This window comes from Brassica napus, chromosome C9 (assembly GCF_020379485.1).
Source record: "Brassica napus cultivar Da-Ae chromosome C9, Da-Ae, whole genome shotgun sequence".
NCBI lineage: Eukaryota > Viridiplantae > Streptophyta > Magnoliopsida > Brassicales > Brassicaceae > Brassica > Brassica napus.
The window spans coordinates 25,338,105-25,364,545 of NC_063452.1; the positions used below are offsets into that span (position 1 = coordinate 25,338,105).

Here is a 26,441-nt window from a genome sequence, read left to right on the forward strand (position 1 = left end):
CTTCAGCGCCCCACGTCAGCATTTTGTGGATCTCATCTTTAAAAAAGTGAAAAATGTCAAGTCTATGGTTCGACCCCGGGATATTGACATATAAACACCAATATTTATACCACTAGACTAAATGATACTTTTTACATTGATGGCCGAAACTAATATATATTTATGAAGGTCGGTTTAATAATGTCTCACAAATAAATAAAATGATTTACAAATTATGTTCTCTATTATTTTCTGATTGATTTGTGGGCTTATTTTTTAAACTCGCTAGCCCATCTATTACATCAGCTTATACATTTGATTAAAGCCTAAGCCTATCTTAATAAACCATAAAATTGGCCCTAAAAAGCCTGCAAGTCGTCAGCTCTTCGTCTTCGACTGAGACCTATGGTTTTTCCAATCCTGCGCCTCCCCTCCAATACACAGACGCTACTGTCTAAACTTCTCCAATCAAATCCATGGAACTCTTAGTCTCCCTCTATCTCTTCATCTCCCTCTCTTTACGCACACCATCGAAAACGCTAGCGTCTCATAACTGATACGAGCGGCTTCGCTATATATAGGTCATGCTAGATCCAGGAGTCCAACCTCTCATATCTACCAGCACTGTTTTTTTTTTCAATTGTTGAGCATGTCTGTCTCTGATGCTATTGCCGTCCTCCCCACCACCTTCAACGCTCTCCGCCTTTGTCGGTCTTCTCAAGTTTGTTGTTGGCCGTCTCCTCAGCTACTGGGATCCCCGTAACATCAATAAAAATGGTGAATTTATGGGAATCACCCTCCTTTTGCTAGAAGAAAAGGTATCGTCATCTTCGCTCTAACATGAATGATTTCTTCCTTCCATATTTCATAAAAACTAAAACTATTGGTCTACGTATTTAACTCTTCTTACCGACAATCTTTACGGACGGCAGCGATCGTAGATGATAGGTTTGAAGTTGGAAGATGGACAGAGGTTTGATCATCTCCAGGCTCTTGCAAACACAAACTTAGAACCCCCGGTATAGTTTTATATATCACAGTCAAATTTCTCCAACGCCGTACATTCATATTAGCTACTGATTTTTTTTTTTTACATCTATTAGCTACTGATTCTTAATTCCGTTTGTTAACTTTCAGATGTTGTTGGCCAAAAACGTTTTCTGCTAGGCACTGACCTCAAAAACGCCTCAACAACGACTCGGCTTATGGTATGTTTTATTCTCATTGACCCAAGCCCGTTTTCACATAGTTCTCATGTTTTTATCCATTTGCTCCTGCTTTAAGAAAACTTATATAATCTCATACACCAGTACGGTGGTCGTATACTTGCTTTGTGTGACTGACGATGATGCGGCCCCTTTAGGGGTCTTATGAACTCAGATGATATAACCCAGTTTGTGATGGTGGTCACCACGTTCAGTCCAAAAAATATTTACGGATAGTCATCTATTTTTTCTCAAGAAACATGTTGATGCTAAACAATTTCTGCTGAATATAGTACTTTCATGCATATACCTAACAAAATAACATCATTTAATATAACACACACGTACAACTGTGTTTCAGACTGCCAGCAGCAACAAAACTCCAGACGTGGATTCCCAATCTATACTACCAGCAGCAACTGTTAGCTACACGGTTCATGTGCCCAAGAGAGCCGAAGAAGTTGATGAAGCAATGCCAAGCTTTGAAAACGAAGAAAAGAGGCACGTGAGTGATTGTTTCAAGTCCATCAAACCGTCATCCCCACTTAGCTTATGTGTCAATGAAATAACCATTTTCGTATGTTTTTTCCTACTTTCAACTTTGGTTGTCTTTAATTATCTGCAAACTATCTCCCACCAGGAGAAGAGTTACTTGGTTTTTAAATAAAGGGGAACGTTGATGGGTCTTTGCATTTCGTGAAAATAAGCATGTCTTTTTCTTCATGCATGAGAACATGTTCAGATAGTTACATGGCATCGACATTAAACAATGCAACAAAGAAACCAACTAAAATCCAATAGCCACCAAAACAAAACAAAACCCCCAGAAAAAGTGACACAAGCACACCATCATATGTTCCTCGGTGGGAATTGGGATGCAGACAACTAAATACAAAAAATATATATGTATCAACTGGTCTTCGTTCACAAAGCATCCTACACGTAATCAACAACAAACAGCTGCCTCCCTACTAATTCCACTACCTCCGACTCTCTGCTTTGCCGAATAACTGCACGCACCAACACAAGTGTAAGAACAACATAACTAACAACGCTAACACTAAGTAAAACTGAACAACAACAGCATACACAAATAACCCAGCGTTTGCGCGGAGCTTGGCCTCTAGTATTCGAACAATGACAAAGAGACTGGCCATTACATATAAAAAGTGAATGGCCCACAAACCTTATTCACTATAGAAATCGTCAAATTTATTGAAAAGCACCAATAATTAATTACACTGGGGAAGTTTAAACCGATTGAATAATTGTAGCTTTGTTCCAATCCAAATTCTAAAATAGTTACGTATTAATTGACCGGTTTTGGAAACCAGTAATTTTGAATTCAAATATTTCGATGTAAACAGTCGATTTTCATTTATCAACATTTGAAATTGATGGTTAACCGAAGAAGCGATCAATTGAACCGGAACCGGGTTGAGCTTATATAGATAGACTGGTTTGCTTATGGACTGAGTAGTCAGTTTTACTGAGTCTCTCCTTCCGTTAGCTTCTTCTTCCTCTAGATCTGATCGCGATTTTCGCCGGAAGGTTTGTTACTCAAACTTTCAGATCGATTTCTTCTTCGTATAACTTTCGTTCGTTGCTCCGGTGTCGTAAAGCGAGTCTAGATCTCGTAGATTCCTCCTTGGATTACAGTGTGGAGATTTGGTCTATAGAGATTCGGTAGATTCAAGAATTTCGATTCCATTTCGCTTGTTTTAGATCTGATTGTGGCGATTAACAGGTTTTCGTCCACTGATTGAAAGCGCTTGTCATTTTCTCGTAAAGATTCTCCGAGAATCATGAATTTGTTTTGCCTCTTTTTGTTGTTTTGAGCTGTGGATTTTGAATTAGGATCTCTGGTTTTGGATTATTATCTTCTAGGAGGAGGGGATCATAGTATGTATCTATGATTGTGAATACAAAGAAACTATGATCCTATAAGCAACATTCACTTGTAAAATTTGAACGGTCTTTCCAGGTTGGTGTGGCTATACCATAGTTATCAAGTCACGATTTGTCTTTTATTGGATTCTTGGTTTCAGAGGTCTCTTTATCTATGGGTCGTGGAAACAGCTGTGGTGGAGGTCAAAGCTCACTCAATTATCTCTTCGGTGGTGGTGGTGATGCTCCTCCTCCTAAGCCCGCTCCAGCTCCTTCTGCTCCACCAGCACAAGCACCTGTAGCTGTGACTGCAACTGCTCTCACCACCGCTACTACCAGCGTTGAGCCTGCAGAGGTCAACAAGCAGATACCTGCTGGTATCAAAACTCCTGTTAACAACTATGCTCGAGCTGAAGGGCAAAACACTGGAAACTTCCTCACTGTATGTTTTTGATTTTGTCTCCTCTTTGAATGATTTGTTACTCTCTCTGAAATGGTTCTCTTTGCAGGACCGTCCTTCGACCAAAGTCCATGCAGCTCCTGGAGGTGGATCATCCTTGGATTATCTTTTCACTGGTGGCAAGTAAAGTATAAAAAAAAACATTATGTGTAATGCAAATGCGTATCCATTGTCTCCTTGTTGCATTCGCACACTATAAAAACTGTTTGATGTGAGCCCAGCCTTTAATGATAAGAAGTCGGTTTCTTGTCAATCTATCTCAGTCGTTTCTTTTGTAATGTTCTGATGAAAAGTGTTCCAAATAGTTTGAATCAAGAAAAAGCTTGCAAGTTCTCTTGTTGCCGAACTCCGTGACTTTTAGATCCGACTCACCTATAAGATTCGTAGGGAGGATGAAGAGAGTGTGCCACAAGTCGTGAACTTTACGTGCCCGCCCGTGTTACTACGTAAGCCAGCTCATGTGTCTCCATGAATCTTAGGGGCGGAAGGGAGAGAAGTTTCTAGGTCCCATGACTCTTGCATATGCAGCTCCAAATGTGTTGTCGGGTAGATCCCAAGCATGGCCTACTTGTTCTGACACAACACGAGGACGCTCCAGCAGCATAGTCTCCAGAGAAAAGAGACAAGATCAAAACACTCATTGTAATTAACTCTTGGAAACAAAGACAAATCATTTAGACTTATTCTGGGTTCACCAACCAACGGGATTACGTTATTTCATATTCGATATTTTTTTTTAAAAAAAAACAAAATATTGTCAAATTATATTATTTTTTAAAATTAAAAGATAAAAAAAATAAATAAAAAATAGTAGTAATTACAAAAAAAAATATTTTTAACGTCGTCAGCAAAATATTAAACCCTAAATCCTAATCCCTAAACCTTAAACCCTTGGGTAAACCCTAAACTCTAGAATAAATCTTAAACTCTAGGATAAATCTTAAACTCTAAATCAAAATCACTAAACACTAAAACACTCAAAGGTTTAGGGTTTAGGATTTAGGGTTTAGAATTTTAGGGTTTAGTGTTTTTATTTAAAGTTTAGGATGTATCCAAGGGTTTAGGATTTACCCACAAGTTTAGAGTTTACCCAAGGGTTTAGAATTTACCCAAGGGTTTAGGGTTTACCCAAGGGTTTAGATTTATCCAAGGGTTTAGGGTTTAGGGATTAGGATTTAGGGTTTAGTGTTTTGCTGACGACGTTAAAAAGATTTTTTTAATTCTTTTTTCTGTAGCTGCTATTTTTTTTTTACTTTTTCTTTTAAAAACATAATATAACTTGATAATATTTTGTTTCATTTTTTAAAAGATATCGAATTTGAAATAATGAAATTCTATTGGCTGGTGAATCTAGAGGTTCACCCAAGAATAACTCAATCATTTATACCAAATCCATAAAAGAAAAACCAACAAAGGAAACATCAACTTGAAAACTCGAACATGACAGCAAATCCCATTGCCACCACCGCTTTAAAATAAACAAAGTCTCTTTTTAAAAAACATTTCATAAGACGTAGCATGTTGGTTTATCAGAAACAAATAAGTTTATGGACTAAAGTTAATAAATAGAATGAAGAAATGTCAATGCGTCATGCGGCAACAATAGAGATACTAGCATGGAGACAACTCGACCATATAATACCACGCAATTGGAAAGGATTCTAGCTATTGTCTTAGAGGTCTTCGGTTTGAGTAACTGTTGGGATAAAACTAATATTTCGTATTGTGGTTTTGAGAATGAAAAAATTATGGGTTTTGACCTCAAACCTTCTGATATATTCAAAATAAGAAACTCCATATAAAATTGGTAAAGTGATATAAGGGGAATGATGTGGTTCACAAGTGATTTGGATTATTCGAGGTCCAGAAGGTTACTGCTTAGGAGCTGGAAAGAGATAAAGGAATCAGTGTATGACATCCGTAGAAGCAGAATTAAGCTCTACTAATAGCAATCCAACGCACAAAGAGTGTAAGACGAAAATAAATCAATAAAAATTGTAATTTAACTTTAAAAATATGGAATTTTTCCTTGATGTTGCATTAAGTGTTTAGTTAACTATTTTACAACGAGTGAAAGTCAAAATAGTAACGCAACTACAAATCTACAATAACATGATAAATCAAATTAATTTTTAAATTTGTTTTTATACATGATTAGTAACATTTATGAGTTACTAATCAATTAGACTTCTAAATCATACTAAATTAACAACACCACATGTTATTAATCAAAACCAAAATGTCATATTTGAATGTGACAATAAGACGATGGTTAGACTCATAGAAAATGAAATCATGAACTTTGGATATCCCAATTCTGTGCTTCTCAATGTATTTTCTGTCTTCCTCATTTTGATTATATTTAAATTTTAAATTTAAATTCAATTTCTGTCTCATTGTATATTCTCTCTTCTTCATTTAGATTATATTCAAGTCTTTTAAATTCACATTTCAAATTTTGTCAACTTTTTTCTTATTAAACTTCAATACGTTGGTTTTTCTCAATTTTTCATGCATTGCAAATGTATATTAGATTAAATATTTAAAATAATATAATATTTCAAATTCACACGACATAAAAAAAAGTTTATGCACCTGAAATCAGAGCCATGTGAAGGCTTTTTGATGCTGTAAGAAAAATAAAAATATTATATAATTTTAACAATATTATCTTATGACAACTAATATATAAGTAATTAGGTAATTTTCCTATGCATAGGCACGGGTTTAAAAATTTAACTGAATGAATTATAATAATTTATTTATATTTTTATTTCATTTAGAGAAAATGACTAAAATAGCACTAAAAAAGTTTTTGTCACAAATATAGTCTGTAAGAATAAAAATGACCAAACTAGCACTTAATGTTTTATCAAAAGAGATAAATATACACTTATACCCCAAAGGTAAATTAATTTAGACATTAGGGTTTAAAGTTAAGGGGTGGAGTTTAGGGTTTAGGATTTAGGATTTAGAGTTTAAGGTTTAGGGTTTAGAGTTTAGGGTTTAGGGTTAAGGGGTGGGGTTTAGGATTTAGGGTTTATGGTTTAGGATCTAGGGTCTAGGGTTTAGAGTTTAGGGTTTAGGGTTTAGAGTTTAGGTTTTAGGGTTTAGAGTTGTGGAGTAGGGTTTTGGGATAAGATTTCAAATTTTGAAAAATAAAAAAAATTAAATTTTCCAAAAGATAAAATTTCTATTTTGGTCGTTTTAGTTTTTTAGGGTTATTTTTGTGACATAAACTTAGAAAAGTGTTATTTTGGAGATTTACCCTTTCATTTATTTATAAATTTTAAATCAAGTTATAATTTATGTATATAATTAAATATTATTTTATTTATACATGTTATTTTAGATGACATATATGGTCGGTTTTGTTATCACTTAGATTTTTTTTTTTTTTTTGTCGACAATATTACAGACTCATATTGACTCTGTAAACCACACCGGGAGATATTGATCCATGTGAACGACGAAAGACGTTTGTTTCCTGACACTGCGTGCTAGGTTATCACTTAGATATATAATATACGATTATTTTTATTGTTCTAAACTAAATCATAGCTTTTGTCCTCAGTTAGGTAAAATTTTAATTAATTTTGTTTGCTCTGTATAGTTATGTGTCTAAGATTTGTATATAAACTTTTTGTAAAATTATATATAATATGTAGTTTGGGTAAAAAAATATAAAATATATATAAATAAAAATGGTGTGCTTCAAAAAGAAAACCAAAAATGGTGATTGTCTCGTACTTACATAAATGAATATTAATGATAATCTGTTGGAATATCATGTAGTTTTATAATTTCCAAAGGAACTGGCTCATAATAACTGGTTAATGTTTCATTTACCTGATAATATTTTAAAAGTTCACACACGGATTGAAATTAACTGATAATATTTTAAAAGTTACCACATGGATACAAATATTAAAAATAATTAGATTCTTTTCTTTTAACTTTTATCAATTCAGGTCATCATATTCTTTTGATGTATGAAAATGTACAAATATTTTTTATCCAAAATCAAAGAATTTGGATTTGTTTGAATATTCCTATTTTCATATATTTGGTTGAAGAAATTTAATATAGTTATGCAGTAGATTAATTATTATTTATAATTTTAATTTTGTGGACTTCCCTCTATTTTAATGAAAAACACTTTTATTAAAAATATTTGCGTTTCTAGTAAATTTCCTTTGTTATCATACATGTATTTTGTTGCAAATATAAATTAAAAAAAAAAGAGACTAAATTTTTTTTAAAACGAAAAGCAAATCATTTTTATTAAATATACTTCTATAATTAACTATTGCAAGAATTAAAGTGAACTTAATGTAAAAATTTGACTTCTCAAATAATATTACATAATTATTATTTTTTTTTACTTTTAATTTTTGTTAATGTGGATCACTATATGATGCTATCCCTTATATATTATTTAAAGTGACTTTGCCATGTTTCGTTACCACATTAACTTTGAAAGAAAAATGATGACATGTCAATTTAACAAAGATGACATGGCTTGAAACAAATTATGACATAGATATTTACATTTAATGTTGATTTATATTTTTGGTAAATGTTTTAAAATATGATAATAAATTTTTTTTTCTCTGTGGCATAATGGCCTAGTAGTTCATCTTATAAGAGGCAATTGCTTGGTTTGAACCCCGCTTGGTGAGATGGCAGAAGAGGTGGTGCGACCACTGACCCACTTGCTCCTCTCAAATATGGTAATAACTTATAAATAATTATTAATATAACAATAAATAACATAATAATAAAAATAGAAATTTAATAATAATTACAATTTTCGAAATATTAATTAATTATATTTAATAATTATATATTTTTATTACTAAAATAATTATTTAAAATTTTATGCAGTTTAAAAAAATTATAATCTCACTACCCTTTGTTTTTTAATATCTATAAATTTTAGAAATATTATTTAATTTTACGTTTGGATAATTATATACATAACAAAAAATTTATCAATTTTATAAAATTTAATTTAATATATTTTAACCAAAAGAAAATAATAATAAAAAAATTTCAAGATTTCAATTTTAAATATATACATATATATACTAAAAGATTATTTATTTTATCATATTTTTAAATATAATTAAGTTATAATTAATTATTATAAACAAATAATAAAATCCAAAAATTAGAAAATATTATTTTAATTATAATTTCAATTTTAAAATTTTTATTCCTGCACATGGTGCAGGAAAACACCTATTTGCAATTATTTGTAGAAAATCTAATTTGTTTGGCTATTAGCTTATTACACACAAATTCTCATCTAATCTATTAATTTAGAACAATATTTTATCTACTGCCAGAAGTTGTACCCTTTCATAGATGCTCAAATAATATCACATGCTACTTAAAAATCAAACCTACCTACTTAAATTAAACTATCTTCGGATCGGACTGAACATGCTTTGGTTATCTATTGGTACAATCTCTACTAATAAAAAAGACCTTTTGAGGTTCCGGCCGCAGAGCGTCCACATCAACGAAAAAAACTTCTTCCGAAAGATGACACGTGGCATAAAATATAGTTTTACATTTTAATATTACTAATTTTCGAAAATTATAAATAATATGTAAACATACAGCATAAAAAATAGAAAAAATACATTAAACATATGTAAAATTATCATTTTTCACTTAAAAGAAAAGACGGCTTATCTCCATAATGTAACATTACCGTTTTATAAAAAAAAAACAAAAAACATTATATATAATTTCGAAAATAATAAATATATGTAAACATACAACATAAAAATAGAAATACTACATTAAACATATGTAAGATTACCATTTTACATTTTTAATTTAAAAAAATAATATGTAAACATACAGCATAAAAAATGGAAAAACTACATTAAACATATGTAAGATTACCATTTTTTCACTAAAAAAAAGATGGCTTATCTCCATAATGTAACATTACTATTTTGTAAAAAAAAACATTATATATAATTTAAAAAATAATAAATAATATGTAAGCATACAACATAAAAATAGAAATACTACATTAAAAATATGCAAGATTACCATTTTACATTTAAAAATAACAATAATATGTAAACATACAACATAAAAAAAATGGAAAAACTACATTAAACATATGTAAGATTACCATTTTTCACTAAAAAAAACGGTTTATCTCCATAATGTAACATTACCATTTTATAAAAAAAGAAAAAAACATAAATATAACTATTTGACTATTTGTCCAAGCTCTTCTATTAAACATTGCCGTTTTACATTAAAAATGGAAAAAAACATTAAGATTTAAACATCTATCTTAAAATATAAAATATAGATATTATAAGAAAGAGAAATACTCAATATATAGAAAAATAAATAATAAGTAAATATTATAAATATATGAATTATATATACAATAATAAGTAAATGCACAAATTTTAAAATATTTTATACTAATAAAAGAGACCTTTTGAGGCTCCATAGAGCGTCCACATCAGCAAAAAAAACTTCTCCCGAAAGATGACACGTGACATAAAATATAGTTTTACATTTTAATATTTCTAATTTTCGAAAATTATAAATAATATGTAAACATACAGCATAAAAAAAGGAAAAACTACATTAAACATATGTAAAATTACAATTTTTCACTTAAAAAAAAGACGGCTTATCTCCATAATGTAACATTACCGTTTTATAAAAAAAAACATTATATATAATTTCGAAAATAATAAATATATGTAAACATACAACATAAAAAATAGAAATATTACATTAAACATATGTAAGATTACCATTTTACATTTTTAATTTTAAAAAATAATATGTAAACATACAACATAAAAAATAGAAAAACTACATTAAACATATGTAAGATTACAATTTTTCACTAAAAAACGACGGCTTATCTCCTTAATGTAACATTACTATTTTGTAAAAAAAAAACATTATATATAATTTCGAAAATAATAAATAATATGTAAACATACAACATAAAAAATGGAAATACTACTTTAAACATATGTAAGATTACCATTTTACATTTAAAAATAACAATAATATGTAAACATACAACATAAAAAAATGGAAAAACTACATTAAACATATGTAAGATTACTATTTTTCACTAAAAAAATGGCTTATCTCCATAATGTAACATTACCATTTTATAAAAAAAGAAAAAAACATAAATATAACTATTTGACTATTTGTCCAAGTTCTTCTATGAAACATTGCCGTTTTACATTAAAAATGGAAAAAAACATTAAGATTTAAACATCTATCTTAAAATATAAAATATAGATATTAACTAAATATAAAGTATAAAAAAGAGAAATAATCAATATATAGAAAAATAAATAATAAGTAAATATTATAAATATATAAATATATGAATTATATATAAAATAATAAGTAAATGCACAATTTTTAAAATATGGAAAGAGTACGTTAAATATTAAACATCTATCTTAAAAGGTAAAATATAGATATTAAGTAAATAGAAAATATAAGAAAAAGAATACACAATTTTTTTTAAAAAAATGGAAAAAGTTCATTAAGCATTAAACATTTATCTTAAAATGTAAAATATATAATATAAGTAAATACACAATTTAAAAAAAAAGAAAACGTACATTAAGATTTAAATATCTATTTTAAAATATAAAATATAGCTATTACGTAAATAAAAATATAAGAAATGGAAATAAACATTTTAAAAAATGGAAAAAGTACATTAAGATTTAAACATCTATCTTAAAATGTACAGCTATCTTAAAATGGTAGTAAATTATATAAAAATGGAAATACCACATTAAACAAAAAAAAATGTATAGTTTTACATCAAGAAAGTTCCTATAAAATTCATTATTCCATCAACATCAACCTCACACTATCAAGGAAAACTTCAAAGCATTCGAGCAAAAAAATGGTTCCACCATCATCAACTCTTGCCGTCCCAAAAACCTTTAATGACCTTGAAAGAGATTTTTTATAACAACGAACTTTTTGTTAGGTGGATTCATTGTTGGGAAACCCGCAACTTTCAAAATCCAAACTTATTCATGGGAATTGAATTGCTTTTCATATACTCAAAGGTATTCTTACAAATTTAAATTAATCTAATCCATAATTTTATTGTTAATATTCATACTAACTCTTTCATAATCAAACCATTACAGTTAATAATCATTCAAGCGTTTATACCGAAACACTTCTTTCCTCGCCGAATCAGGTATTAGTTCAAGTTGGTTTAGTATTATTTTTGGTTTATTAACCGGTTTAGGATGGTCATATTGTAAATATAATTTAAGTTGGTTTAGCATATATTATGCTTAAAATAACTTAAATTAAATAATAGTAATATTATGCTTAAAATATAATTTTAGGGAATTTTCAAATATAGTTTACAATGAATTTAATTTATTAAATTCGTTTATTACTTAAAACTAAGTTTTTTAAAAAACATATTGAGTTATAAATATCAATGTTGGATTGGTGAGTATAACATGAAGACAAAAATATAAATATTTCATTTTCAAGATAAGAAATCCAGATTTTATTCATTTACTCAATATATAATATCTTAAATTTTTTTTTTTAAATACATAATTTATATATATAGATTAATCTTCCAAACTTAAACTATTATATTACATATGAATAATGTTTTTAAATAAAAATAATTTCTGATTTAAAAAAAAAATTAAAACAACAAATGGTTATTTTCAAATAATGGATGTAATTTACATTATACTATCATTTAACAAGTATTTGATACGTTTTGATATATCATTATTTTCTATTTCCAGAATCAAATAAATTGTTAAACATCAATACCATCTAGGTTAAGTATACTGACAGCACAAATTCAAACATCACAAAAAATATTTACATAAACATTATAATACAATAATTTAATCAAAAAATACAATTCAAAAAAAAAATATTCAAAAGAATAGTTATATACTTAATATTTGAAAATCAAAGATATTTTTGCTAAAATTGTACTTACCTGGCCAAGGAGATTGACCATCTTTTTACGGATTGATCGATTGTTGAGCATGTGGTCGATCCGAAAATACTCTGCAATTTAATTAAATATCTAAAACATTTATTCCAACACTCAACAGATAGTTTTGCTAAATATGATAACTAGATAACCAACAAAATTACAAAAAAATATTTAAATAGTAAAAATATGTTAATTTAACGTGTTAAAATTTAAAAATAAATTTTAATTATAACATGCATCTTAACATTTATATAAATATATATCATAAGCTAAATATAAATAATTTAACAACTTAAATTAGAAAAAAAAAAAAAAATCCTGGGCGTAGCCCGGGCTAATCCGTAGTCATCTAACTAATACTAAAAAGGATATATGAGGAGTAGGGAGGTTGTCCACGTCCCCAAATAAAATCGACCAATCAGAACTCTCTTTTTTGCCACGTCAGCGACTTCCTTATATAAGTGGGTTCCACATAGAAATTAAGTGGTTAATTAATCTTTACGTTTGTTATTTCCATCTGTTTTGTGGCATCACTCACTCCAATGCGTTCGGTGGCCCATTAATAGAATGTGCAGCTTAGGTCCATTTTACTAAAACCGTATTATGATAAAAAAAAAAAACCCCCTTTTCGTCTATCAGTTTAGATTTTTAGGGTTCATCATATCACAAACCTTAACCTTTATACTTCTCAAATTGAATCCTTAAACTCTTAATCTTCATCTATCTCTACATCTTCCAGTCTTTACTCAACCCTTCGATAATGGCTGGGTTATATATCCGCTTCGAATTTCTCCCAGTTCATGTCAAACACCAGGCCCTTGCATCTCATTTCAATTCACAGTTTTTCTGAACCGGATTAGATTTCATCCACTTATCGAAAATGTCTTCCTCTGATTTTTCTGTTGCTCAAGCGAGTCATCTCATTCCATGCCCCCATATATGATATATGGGATTCGCGAAACGTCAAGACAAACGGTGAATTTATGAGAACCACCCTTCTCTTCATGGATGAAAAGGTATCATTATCTTCACTTTATCACAAATCGTATACTCCAACTCTGCCTTATCAATTCTCTAAATAATGTGTGGTTTTACTCTTATGTCTCCTTATGCAGAATTTTGTGATCCACGATCGCAATTTTGACCATCTCTCTTGCAAACACAAACTTAGAACTCCATGGTATTTTTAAGGAATTTCAAAAAAATTCCTTACCATATAATTATGACACAACCATAGTGTAATATTTGATTTCGTTAACTTTCAGATGTTGTTGGGCAAATTTGGTCCGTCCAAGGGTGTGCCCTTAACAACGCTGCAGCAACAGCTCGATTTGTGGTACGCTTTCTCATTGACACATAAAGTCATTAACTGAGCTACAAAAAATTATAATCCTTATCTCCATTTCCTCCTTATTTGAAATAACTCTTATATTCTCCAATACCAGTACGGTGGTTGTTTACTTGTCCTTATGGGACAAAGTTGCAGCAACGTTCAGGGATCTTCTAAGCTCTGGCAATAAAACCCAATCTGTCAATCCTAAAATTATTGAGGTATAGTCATGTATTGTTAAGTTTACAACATGTTTACTTCTGTAGTTTCCGTAAATCTTTTACTTAATACCAGAGTCTGGAAAACTTGCTTATGCAGGTTACCTCTATCTAAACACCACACCCGCATCCAAGTTTTATTTTGACAGGAACATTCCTGCCATCGAAGAGTTCGCAAGCAGGTTACAACTAATTATGTCTTGGTTTAAACTCAAATTTAAATGTCTGTCAATCTTCGTCAAACATACGTTCTTCCTGCAGTTTGGGAGGTGCAGCAGCAGAGGTATTCCATGTATTGATACCATGGAAGGGATCAAAAAGAAAGAGCTTGTGTCAATTGGAGATTTAAACACGTTCATCTCCAACTCTAGCGATCAGGTAACACTCAGGGGTTGCAACAAATTTAGTTAATTCTTTGTGTCTTATAAATTGCACGAGCAAATGATAACTCTTTTGAATCCGTTAAGACAGAGGAAGCCGATTTCCTATGTAAAGCTCTGGTCGTTGGGGTACTCCAACAAAATGGTTGGTCACACCGGATGCAGCATGAAGTTAGACAAATCTGGCACTTCGCTTCGCTGCAACATATGTGTTTCTACGAACATTACCGGGGTTATCAGGTACGAAGTTTACATCCTGATCCATATATAAGCGAATACCCTTACTTAGATAGGCTTTAACATTTATCGGCATCTTTTGACAGGTTCCATGTTGAGCTAGCAGATGATGATGGCGACGATTGTGCCACGTTTTGTGGTCTTCGATAGGGAGATGAGTAAGCACACCGAGCAAGAAGCAGACACTCTGGCTCTCGACGAGTTACATTTTTGCTACTGTGCTACATTTTTTCTACGTTAACAGTGGTCACGATCACTCTGAATGGCTCTAAAACATTAAATCTACTACAGATAAGTGATGGTGAAGGGCAAGAGCTATCAAGATGCCTTGAAGAGCTAGCTGGGAAGGACTATGTTTTCCAAATTCGTGTTGACTCCATACAGTTTCACCCCTAACCACCGTACCTTCACCGTCTCTGCAATCAGTGATGCTAGCTCCTTTTGCACTCAGGCTCACGCAGAGGTGCGTTACACACGAGTTTTCCAAAAAAAATTCTTCTTACAGATTTTTAAAAACACATGTACAACTGTGTCTCAGAGTTGCACCAGCAACCCAACTGCAGTGGTTGACGGGGAAGATGGACAACTAACAGCATCTGCCAGCAACACGGTTGAAGTGGCGAAGATAGCAATGGGCGTTGATTGCAGAGAAAGAAAACAGCCGCAAAATGCCCCCGTGAATGATAGTTTTAAGTCGATCATACTGTCAACCCCACTTACCTTTCATGTCTTTTAAAATTTCTGCATTCCTATGTTTTCCCCATTTTGAACTTTTGTTGTCTCTTGCATCTTCAGCAAACTACCTCCCACGCAGAGGATAGAGACTTTGATTTTATATTAAAAAAAAAGGCTGTGTTGACGGGTTTCTGCATATTGAAAATCTTCTTACCTTAATGCATTAGTCCATCTTTTTTGTAGGCAGTAAAATGAACCGAACGAAACTACAAAGTACTTAGATAGGCATAGTCTACAACTAAACAAATTTAAGTGTATCACCATCGTCTACTAGAATTTTCATAGTTTAAAATTTTCAGTCTCACGCCATTCAAAATCATGCGGGAGCCTACAATAAAATATCAGTTACAACAACCTACTTCCACTCTTTTTAAAAGAAATGTTAGGATTTGGTAAACAAAACCAAAAAAACAGACAAAAAAAAACTATTGCTCTCGAAGATATTACTTCCGTTTGAATATAAAAAATTAAAACTAGCGAAAGTCTAATTCATAGTTTATTACAATTTCAGATTAATTAATGTAGGCATCTTAATAAGATCATTATTTGGAAACACATTCATGCATATTAAAAAAAAAAAAACTCCACAACAACAACAACAAAAAACCTCCAAGATCATAACCAACCTCAAACATCATACTACTTATCAGCACAACTTATGGGTTTGTACTTCAAATATAGCGATAAAGCGACAATACTCTTTTGTAGTTTTGGTTATATTTTGACTTAACTTATCCCGGATCATAAGATGGTTCTATTTGGCATAAAGTTAACAGATTTAAATCATGGGCTATTTTAAACAGAAACCATATTAACTAATTTCATTTATCCTATTTCAGCTGAGATTTCATCAACGCCATTTGACAAATTTTCCACATATTTTTTTTCTTGGTCACTTAGAAAACATTTTCAATATGTATATCAAACCAAGTTTGCCTAGGTGTGAACTTAGTTAGACCAATGAACTTAATTTCTCAACTGAAATAAACGAAGTAAGAAGCCCGTTAACATGTTGGTTTGTATATATATAAGAATCAATATTCAATACAATACTAAAAGGCAAATATGTATATCAAACCAAGTTTGCCTAGCTGTGAACTGAGTTAGACCAATGAACTTAATTTCTCAACTGAAATAAACGAAGAAAGAAGCCCGTTAATATGTTGGTTTGTACTTCCTTTTGAGGACGGATGACCTAACTCAATAATTCTAAAACCATAACAATGGTTAAATAATTTGTAAATTTATCAATTATTTAACATAAAAATAATCGAAACAAAATAGATTTCTAAACATTACTAAAGTTTAATAACTGCCAGTCCATTTTTCTGACCATTCTATATAAAATTTCCTAAAAAATACACAACAAATTGTAAGTTTTAACCATTTTGAATTCATTGGAAAACAATGAATACATAAAATAAATTTAAAATTCCCAAATAAATTTAGATTTTTCTATTATTTTGTAATTTATAATTGATTCTAATGTACATTTACAAATACAAATGTTAAGTTATAAATTCAAGTTATAAATTCTAAAACTAGAGAAGACAAACCCGGGCGTAGTCTGGGACAGTCCCTAGTATATATAATGAGACACTTTTCTCTCTTCTGAGAGTGTCCACGTATGCATTTCTTAAAGAGTGTGGGCCCAAGTTCTGTCCGGTTTCAATTGATTGTTTAGGTTTGGTGTTCGGTCTGATTTCGGCTTGATAATTAAGTCAGACTCTGCGTATTGCAACAAAACCATTAACTAAGGTTTTTCTGTATATGGCCCATAAAGGCCCAGCTCTGATGTTTTATGAGTAAGTCGACCAAACTCTCCCGTTTTGCCGTTTTGTAGATTAGGTTTTCATGTTTCTCCTTCAATCTGCCGTATGCAACACATGTGTCTCTGAACTCTTTACCTTCCAACTCTGTTCATATCCATCTAATCGTTTACTTTGCTCTGTTCATATTACCTTTAAATTTGCCAATAAATGTTTTCCCATTAAAGCCATAAACACTCTCGATCTCTCCGTCTCCTCTCACATACAATTATAACCCGAAAATCACTTCAACCCCTATAAATTGGAGATTGGAGAGAGTAGGATGAATCTTCACCGCATGTCTCAGTTCCTCTTTAATCTTCAAAAATGTCTTTGTCTGATGTTGTTGTTCACGAACCAGTCCGCCACTCAACCTTCGACACGATAGATCTTCCTAATTCATTGTCGCTCGGCTCCTCCGTTTTTGGGACTTCCGCAGCATCAAGAAGGACGGAGAATTCATGGGAATCACTCTACTTCTCCTTGATGAGAAGGTATTGTCATCTTATATTTGATCTTATGTAAATAGCATCATATATTCGCTCTGTTTCTTTTTTCGAAAAGCCCTATGATTTAACTCTTCTAACTTTCAATTTAGGAGTCAATGATCATATATGTGCCTCAACTCGACCCCAGCAACCAATTATTTTTTTTTTGACACCAGCCTCCCAGCCATCACAGAGTTCGGTAACACTTCTTTATCTGTTGCGGTTGAAGCAATATTTAAATGTGTGCCAACTTATCCGATAATACCCTCTTCTTCCAGCTTAAGAGGTGCAGTAGGGGTGGATTTCTCCTGTATTGATAGCAATGAAGGGATTAAACAAAAAAAAAGAACTTGTCTCAATTGGAGATGTCAGCAAATTCATCGCCAACTCAAACGAGCAGGTACCGTTCATGCTTCCAACATTATTTAAGATCTATCTGAGTCCGAAAATTAGAATTATTAAATAGTTTATCTGTTGTTTCGGTGAAGACACAAGAAGCGGGATTTATTTGCAAAGCTCGGATTGTCGAGGTCATGCAACAAAATGGATGGTCTTTTATCTTGCATTGGACGCAGCAGGAAGCTAGAGAAATCTGGCAGCTCTTTTCTTTGCAGCCGATGTGTTAATCCCAACGTCACCGGTGTGATCAGGTGCGAAGATTTCAAGCTCATGGATATGTAAGAGAAGATACGATCTTATAATTACGTTCAATAATATCAAATTATTTAACAGGTACCTTGTGGAACTATCAGTTGATGATGGGAATGATAGTACGACTTTTGTGGTGTTCGAATGCTTAATCTTACCAAGAAAGATGCAGCTTCTCTGGCTCTTGATGAGGTTTGTTATTTTTCTGAGCATCATTCGTCCACTGTTTGCAAATGTGACAATCGCTGAGCACCCCTCTAACATACTGCAGGGTGAATGGTGGTGGCGGCCAAGAACTCCGTGAATGTCTTAAAGAACTTGCTGGGAAGGATTTTGTTTTCAAGATACATGTAACGCCATACAATTTCACCCCAATCACCACACCTTCCCCGTTTCTGCAATCAGCCCGTGGTATTATACTATATATGCTCAAAACGTTTTCATCTAACTCATAGTTTAAATAAAAAATGTGTAACTGGCTTGCAGATTTTCAACACCACTGAAGGGAAAGGCGCTTTTGCTTGTGCCAGCAACATGGCTGCAGCTGGTGGCAAAGAATGTGGACACAAACGCTCCCGATGAGTGAGTTTCAAAGCTGTCAAACCGTCAACCCCACATAGCTTTCGTCATTTTACAATTTCCTAAATTAATATGCTTTACCTATTTTGGACTTTTGCAATGTTTTTTTGCATTTCCAGCTTTCGTTTTTTTTTGTCCAGCCAATTACGGCATAGCAACTCCTGTGAGGACTTTTGCAATGTTTTCGTAATTCCAGGTTTCGTTTTTTTTTTGTCCAGCCAATTACGGCATAGTAACTCTTATGAGGAGAACATTTTCTAAGTTTCAATATTAAAAAGTCAGGGTCGACGTAATCTTTCGTATTCATGTTAACAAAATGCACAACTTCATGTTTAGATAGTAAAACATAGATCACGTAAACACAAGACTTTTTTTCATCAAAAACATAAAGGATTCTATTACAAAATTTTGAAGCTATAAAGTATTAAAAGTATTTTATTAATGAAACAAATTTAAAGGTTCAATCAGTTTATGAGTTTAGATTTACAAGCAATTTGCTGTCATTTAATTCAATGCTCCTATAACATTTTTTATTACACTAAGACCATACCAACAAATCAGTCGGGTCGACTTCCTATAACATTTTTTATTACACCACATACTGTGAACAACTCCGCACTTGCGGTGGGCTATATAATAGGGTTAGGAAAAATATATTTATAGAAAAATAACTGAACACAACAATTACTAACAAAACTTAATATAATTAAACACATTGAAAAAACAACCGAGAACATGTAAATGAAGAATACATATCCTACAAGGAATCATAGGTCCATATTTGAACAACTAACTAAATAAGATGAAGAATACATACTTGCACAAAATTATTCTACATGAAAGAGCGTTAAAGAAAATTTATGTCGGTAAGAAACATTAGTTTTAAACAATATACATATAAATAAAACCCCATTAACTCACTATATATAATATATTATAAACACAAATCAAAACAATTCATGAAAATTAATACTCAGCATAATATTATTCCATAATAATTATTTGATGCTTCGAATGGTAATAAACGGAAATTGAAATACAAAAAACTTCGTCCCACATATAAACTAAGCAAATATTAACGACTGATATATAAGATTTCTAAGTTTGTTGGACTATAAAGCACGTTAATGGACTACTGTCATACTTGATATTACAACTACTAAAATTGCAATTAACTTTATAATTACTTGCCTCACACACATGAAAACACCCGAAAAAAAAATGAAAATAAAGTAAGGCATATATATACACCACAACCCGCAAAAAAATGACAAAATCAGACAAACGGCAAACAGTTAATCCTAAACTCCGGATATGCCTACGAACATTACAACAAAACAAACTCATCAACACAACACAACGTCACCATTTATACCCAAAATTACACACATAATGAAAGAACTTCTAAAACAAATTCTCCAACAGCTAGATCAATCTTTTTTGAAACATACGACAACAAAATCACTCAAAGTCAACATCCCCGCGCTTGCGCGGGGCTCCACCCCTAGTAATAATACAAAATTAATTTACTCTTATATTAACTAAGCCCACGACTTATACTAACTCAGACCACGAAAAGTTATATATACCACAAGATAATCCATTTAGTTAATTGATATGAGCTCTCTACCACTTCTATAGCTATGAAATTAATCTGTTTTTGAGCTTTAGCGTCAATTTTTTTTTTTAAAGTTAGCATAAATATAATATTATCCAATTAAATAACAATCTCGCATTTTCAAAGAACGGGTCAAACTCTACATAACTCTCAAGTCGATGATTCACTATTGATTCTCTAAACATATTTAAAATATAAAGATATTTAGTAACAAAAAAGTAAAATTAGAAAATGTAACCAAAAATATAGAAATCTAAATTAGATCAGGATCCTAATCTATTAATTTATGATTCTATTTTTTATCTACTGCTAGAAGTTGTCATTCAAATTTTAGACCCTTTCATAAATGCGTAGATAATATCACATCTAATCTATTAAAATACAAATACAAAATTGAATTAACCCTAGTTTTTCCGTAATATTTACATTCTTATACCATTGAAGTATTAAATAATCCTAAATTAAGTAATCATTGTCTTTTCCTATTTTATTATATTATTTCCTAAATCGAGTTGACCTAAATTTTTGTGTTCAAGATATTTCCTAAAATGATTTAGCTTGTAAGGCCTAAAATATATGTATTTTGAATATTCCAAAATATATTTTTAACTATTTAGGTTACCATTAATTATTTTCAACAGTAAAATCTATCTATGCTAAGATTAAATATTTTTGAATTACTTGTAAAATAATATGGATTGTTTATAACCAAATATTCATTTTAATCTCTCCAAATCTCGCTTAATATATATATATATCAAATATTTCTAATCTTTTCAGTTACTATTAATTATTTTCAATAGTAAAATATATGTATAGTAATACTTAAATATCATTTAATTACTTGTAGAATAATATTTAATGTTTCTAACAATATTTCTTTTCTAATGTATCTAAATCTCGCCATATAATCTCTATTTAATCAAAATATTTAAAATATTATTACATTTGGGAACAATTTCGTGTTAAAAGAAAAATTACTCAAATATATTAATGAGTCAATATTTATCGAAAGTTTAGCATAGCGCACAAGTCAATATTTTTTACAGCATGTAAAATATTTAATTATTATGTTTATGAATATTTAAAATAAGATAAATATTTAAAATATTAACTAATAAACATTTAAATGATATTTAGGTATATAAAAGTAAAAATAAGTATCCGCACGTGCGGATCAAGCTCTAGTGCTACTTAAAAATGAAACCTACCTACTTAAATTAAACTATCTTCGGATCGGATTGAACACATGCTTTGGTTATCTATTAGTACAATAATAATACAAAATTAATTTACTCTTATACTAACTAAGCCCACGACTTATACTAACAGCCCACGAAAAGTTATATATACCACAAGATAATCCATTTAGTTAAGGATTTTTAATGTCAAAACCCCTTAATTAAGTTTATTTTGGGTTAAAACCCCTAAATTAAAGATTTAACAGAAAACCTCCCAACCTAAATTATCTTAATGAATCAGACCCTCCGTTAATTGTCCGTTAAAGTTCGTGAAACAACACGATTTGTTAATAAAAACAACACAATGTTTAGCTAAAAATATCATGTAGTTTACCATTATCACTTTTAAGTGTCGTAAAAGTCCCATTACTGAGAGATACGAGGGATGAACCCTAATTTTCGAAAGAAAGATTTTGATTATCGTTAATTTAGTTCTTGTGAGAATCTGAGAGAAGCTGTGTTCGTGAGTTCAAACACAATGACAATCTTAACTCTTGACATAAAATAAGTACAAAAACAACACTTGAAACACAATCAAAATGTCATAGAAACAAGTTAAAACAACACTTTCACCACTAAAACAAGCTGCAACCACAACTCTATCTTAACAACTTAATTTAGTTAGCTTTTAACCAAACTGACTTACTTTTATTCTTCTGGTTGTGTAACTACACAACCAAGTCTTCTTCCTTTCTTGCTCTTCTTCTTCTTCTTCTTCTTTTTCTTCTTCTTCTTCTTCTTCCTCCATTTCTTGCGCTCCAAGCTTCTTCTTCTTCTTTATTCTTCTTCTACGTGACTCCTTGATCACTTCTTCTTTTTGTGTGGCAAGCTTCCTTGCTTCCGCTTCTTCTTCTCTTAGAGGATTTAATCAAGATTCAATCTCAACACTCAATGTCAAAACAATAGCCAAAGCTCCTCTGTGTATTTCAGGAGCTAATTCCATTCAAATTTCGCCTAAATAGCACAATCAATTGAAAACAAAACTTTAAACAAATTAGAAAAATCACATAACAAAGTGAAAGCAAAAGAGAACAAAACGAAAGGCATAAGGTACACGAATCACCAGGGAGAAGATGAACAATTATAAACTTGAAAATTTGAAGAACCCTAATTTTAACTTTGGGACTCGCCGTACAGATATAAGGAAGATGAAAACCATGTCGTTTTTTTTTTTGCATTTATGAAACTATGCGTTCCATTTAGACGGAGATTTTCAAATTTATAACGGGACAACTAAAGGAGGGTGTGATTCACTAAGATAATTTAGGTTGGGGTTTTTTTTATTGAATCTTTAATTTAGGGGTTTTTATCCAAAATAAACTTCATTGGAGGGTTTTTACATTAAAAATCCTTTAGTTAATTGATATGAGCTCTCTAGCACTTCTATAGCTATGAATTTTATCTGTTTTTGAGCTTTAGCGTCAATTTTTTTTTTTTAAAAAAAACTTAACATAAATATAATATTATCCAATTAAATAACAATCTCGCATTTTCAAAGAACGGGTCAAACTCTACATAACTCTCAAGTCGATGATTCACTATTGATTCTCTAAACATATTTAAAATATAAAGATATTTAGTAACAAAAAAATAAAATTAGAAAATGTAACCAAAATATAGAAATAAATTAGATCAAGATTGAAAATTTTATATCTCTATTAAGAACCACATGCTCGAATTTAAACTCAAAATTTGATAGGATTTCTGACATTGTTATTTAAACTAAACCAAAAACTAAAAAAAAAAAAACTAAATTCAAATTCATAAGAACCAAACTATTACTATATTTTTATTTTTTTGAATTGGAAATTAAAATCCACGGTCGAATCAAAACCAAATGAAAATCTAATGCGAACCGCAGTTAATAAAATATCATCAAATATATAATTTTATTTTAAAAGTATAAACTATAAATATAAATTTAAATATAAATAATTCCGTGTAATAACGCGGATCAGAATCTAGTTATTGTTATGAACCAGATTGTGGATGACTCATAACCAAGAGATTATACCATCGGCGGCCCAAGAAAGAGAGAGTCGGCTAGCTTTTCCTTTTCTTTATGTCTTTATGTTTTCCTTTTCCTAGTTGGATTATGATTTGTACTCTTTCCATTTATCTATGACGGTGTAATCTCCTATATAAGGAACCTCTATGTTATGAATAAAGATAGACTTTTCCATTACTTTTATAACACGTTATCAACACGAAACTCTAAATCCCTAAGCTAATACTCAAATCGAAAAACCTTAAAACCCTAGCCCTAGCCGGCGATCCGACGAACCCTAAACCCCGATCGCGTTTCTTGTTCCCGCATCTGTTCCAGCTCGCGTCCCCGATCAGCTTCAGCCCAAGGCGTTCATGATCCTAGCTCAGACGTTCGCGACCCGAGAGCAGCTCCAGCACGCGACCTTTTCCTTGTTCGCGACAGCATCAGACAGGTCGCGTCCCGTTCGTGTCCAGCTCGCGGCTCAACTCCTTTGGTGGTCCGATTCAACAATCATATAAAGTTAAAATGTAATTCAAAACCTAAGAACCCATAATCAAACATGGATTGATTGATAAAGAATGAAACCCTAAAACCCTAATCTTTATGAATCAAAACCATTGGGTAATAGATCAAAAATCCTAATTGAGTAAATCGAAGCTCTAAAAGTTCGATACCCCGAACCCTAAATCATGTTCCTACATGATTAAAACCCCAAATCGGTTTTTACAAGTTAAAATCCGATAAACCCTAACCCTATATCTATTAACCCTAAATAATATAAGTATCATAATTAATTATACTATAATTATCAAATAACATATTAAAACCCTAATCGAATATTTTGAAATCAAAACTGTTTTCGGTTTTGATCATTGAGGTTTTAAATCTGATTGAATCTGATGCTATGTTGCTAGAATTGTTTGACCGTTAAATTGATAGATTTATTTTTTTCATCCTGCTTGGTTAATTGTTCATCTGATTTAAAATTGTTTAAATCGACCAGCCTGTTAAAACATTGATTGAATCTGATAGGTTGCTAGCTTGCTTTGCTTATATAATCCGATTGGTTGATAGATTGATTGAGGTTTACTTGTTTAAAATCCGAATGATCTGATTGCATGATTCTTGAGGTTTAATATCATCTGCTAGGATTGATAGTTTTGTAATCTGATCTGTTTTAAATAGAAACCCTAAATAATCTGTATGATAGGTTATATTGATCTGATTTGGATGTCTTTGAGAATTGAGAATCCGTATGCTAGGTTGATAGATTCATGATAAAATCTAATGTCTTGAGGTTTAAGATTGTATGCTAAGTTCGATTAAATTGATTTATCTGATTATATGTTTTTGAGGTTTGATAAATTCGGATACAAGTTAAATTATTTACACATGGTTTATGCTAAATACCAATCAGCCTTGAAACTGATTCATTGAAATTCATGCTTGAAATCTATATTCTAGTATTGCTAAAATCAGCCTTGAAACTGATTGAGTGATTAATAAATCTTTTTACTAGTCTTGCTAAAACCCATTCATTGTTAAACCCTAATTGCATGATTAATTGAATCCGTTTTTGCTAGTCTTGATAAACTTTAATATTATGAGCACAAAGAAATAGTATTGCTAAGACTTGCTAGAAATTGACTGATTGATTAAATGCCTTTAAGATTGATATTCTCATTGTCTTCACAAGATTGAAATCCGAATTGATTGTTTTTAAGAGTAAGGCCGCATGAAAATTATACCTAAATATTGAGTGATATATGATTTGAGATGTCGAAAATCAACCTGGATTTTGCTGCCCTAAATCTCTCTATAGATAATTATTTACGGTGGGCATTGGATACAAAGATTATCCTAAAGTCAAAAAGACTTGGTGAATGTATCATAGAAGGCAATAATGCCAATGAGAAAGATTGATACAGGGCAATATTAATTATTAGCCATCATCTTATTAAGAGTCTCAAAGATCAGTATCCGACTATAGAAAATCCTCTAGACCTTTGGACAGAGTTAAAAATCGAGACATGATCACCAAAGAACGGTGTTATTACCAAAGGCCCTATTTGATTGGAGGAATCCCAGAATCTAGGACTATAAGTCCGTGGATGAGTCTATTGCTAGCTGGGCAAAAATAATGGATTACTGATGAGAAACAGTGAATTGAGACCTCCTGGATTAACCCCATTACCTGATACCAATAAGGCCGCAGAAAAAAAAAGGCAACTACGTCCAGAATGATAGACCACATGGCCATGGCCGTGGAGGGTGGAAAGGACGTGGCCATGGCCACTATAACACATTTGGCCGTGGGAATCACTATGGCAAAGGCTGTGGGTATCAACCCAATTTGAGCCATGGTCAAGGCAGTGGCCGTGGTATATCCTTTAAACCACAAAGCTCGACCAAATCATTGTGCCATAGATGTGGAATGGGGAACCATTGGGCTAAGATATGAAGGACTCCCAAAGAGAGTCTGAAAGGGAATAATCCTGAAACTCACTTGGTCTATAAAGATGGTGAAAATAATTTCGAACATGATCAAGATGATCTTATGGAATATGAGACTTATTATTGCCTAAAAGAATCAAGTTGATAATCTGATTTCGACAT

The 26,441-nt window shown here is 31.2% G+C and overlaps 2 protein-coding genes and 1 long non-coding RNA gene across 9 annotated transcripts; 2 read left to right on the forward strand and 1 right to left on the reverse strand.

Annotated features, from left to right (window-relative positions):
• Positions 1 to 2,564: 2,564 nt before the first annotated feature.
• LOC125592906 (protein SPIRAL1-like) lies at positions 2,565 to 3,784 on the forward strand. 2 transcript variants are annotated; one of them, XM_048768566.1, is made up of 3 exons: positions 2,565 to 2,735; positions 3,233 to 3,513; positions 3,581 to 3,784. In XM_048768566.1, the coding sequence occupies exons 2-3, from the start codon at positions 3,247 to 3,249 to the stop codon at positions 3,656 to 3,658; spliced, it is 345 nt and encodes a 114-aa protein (XP_048624523.1). In that variant the 5' UTR covers positions 2,565 to 2,735; positions 3,233 to 3,246; the 3' UTR covers positions 3,659 to 3,784. The 2 variants fall into 2 exon arrangements, with proteins under 2 accessions (XP_048624523.1, XP_048624524.1); XM_048768567.1 differs by having other exon boundaries at positions 2,664 to 2,735; positions 3,169 to 3,513.
• A 13,435-nt stretch (positions 3,785 to 17,219) lies between these two features.
• On the forward strand, positions 17,220 to 19,269 carry LOC111212915. Of its 6 annotated transcripts, none has more exons than XR_007328644.1 (7): positions 17,220 to 17,755; positions 17,860 to 17,948; positions 18,028 to 18,149; positions 18,238 to 18,426; positions 18,502 to 18,589; positions 18,669 to 18,808; positions 18,884 to 19,269. XR_007328644.1 is itself a non-coding variant. In XM_022714553.2 (7 exons), exons 3-7 carry the CDS (start codon positions 18,115 to 18,117, stop codon positions 18,898 to 18,900), a joined length of 462 nt encoding a protein of 153 aa, XP_022570274.1. In that variant the 5' UTR covers positions 17,254 to 17,755; positions 17,860 to 17,948; positions 18,028 to 18,114; the 3' UTR covers positions 18,901 to 19,269. The 6 variants fall into 6 exon arrangements, 4 of the variants coding, with proteins under 4 accessions (XP_022570274.1, XP_022570275.1, XP_048624525.1 ...); XR_007328645.1 differs by having other exon boundaries at positions 17,221 to 17,755; positions 18,238 to 18,399; XM_022714553.2 differs by having other exon boundaries at positions 17,254 to 17,755; positions 18,238 to 18,399; positions 18,482 to 18,589.
• Positions 19,270 to 22,314: 3,045 nt separating this feature from the next.
• LOC125592907 lies at positions 22,315 to 23,013 on the reverse strand. The gene is made up of 2 exons (XR_007328646.1): positions 22,899 to 23,013; positions 22,315 to 22,789 (listed from the first exon to the last, which is right to left on the reverse strand). It is a non-coding gene; the product is annotated as an uncharacterized LOC125592907 (long non-coding RNA).
• Between the last annotated feature and the right edge of the window lie 3,428 nt (positions 23,014 to 26,441).

Excerpts from the sequence above, each read along its gene's own strand:
- LOC125592906 (XM_048768566.1), top strand. The coding sequence starts at position 3,247 with ATGGGTCGTGGAAACAGCTGTGGTGGAGGTCAAAGCTCACTCAATTAT. Across the intron at positions 3,514-3,580 it reads ACACTGGAAACTTCCTCACT|GACCGTCCTTCGACCAAAGT; the intron begins GTATGTTTTTGA and ends TTCTCTTTGCAG.
- LOC111212915 (XM_022714553.2), top strand. The coding sequence starts at position 18,115 with ATGTCAGCAAATTCATCGCCAACTCAAACGAGCAG. Across the intron at positions 18,150-18,237 it reads TCGCCAACTCAAACGAGCAG|ACACAAGAAGCGGGATTTAT; the intron begins GTACCGTTCATG and ends GTTTCGGTGAAG. Across the intron at positions 18,400-18,481 it reads AACGTCACCGGTGTGATCAG|GTACCTTGTGGAACTATCAG; the intron begins GTGCGAAGATTT and ends ATTATTTAACAG.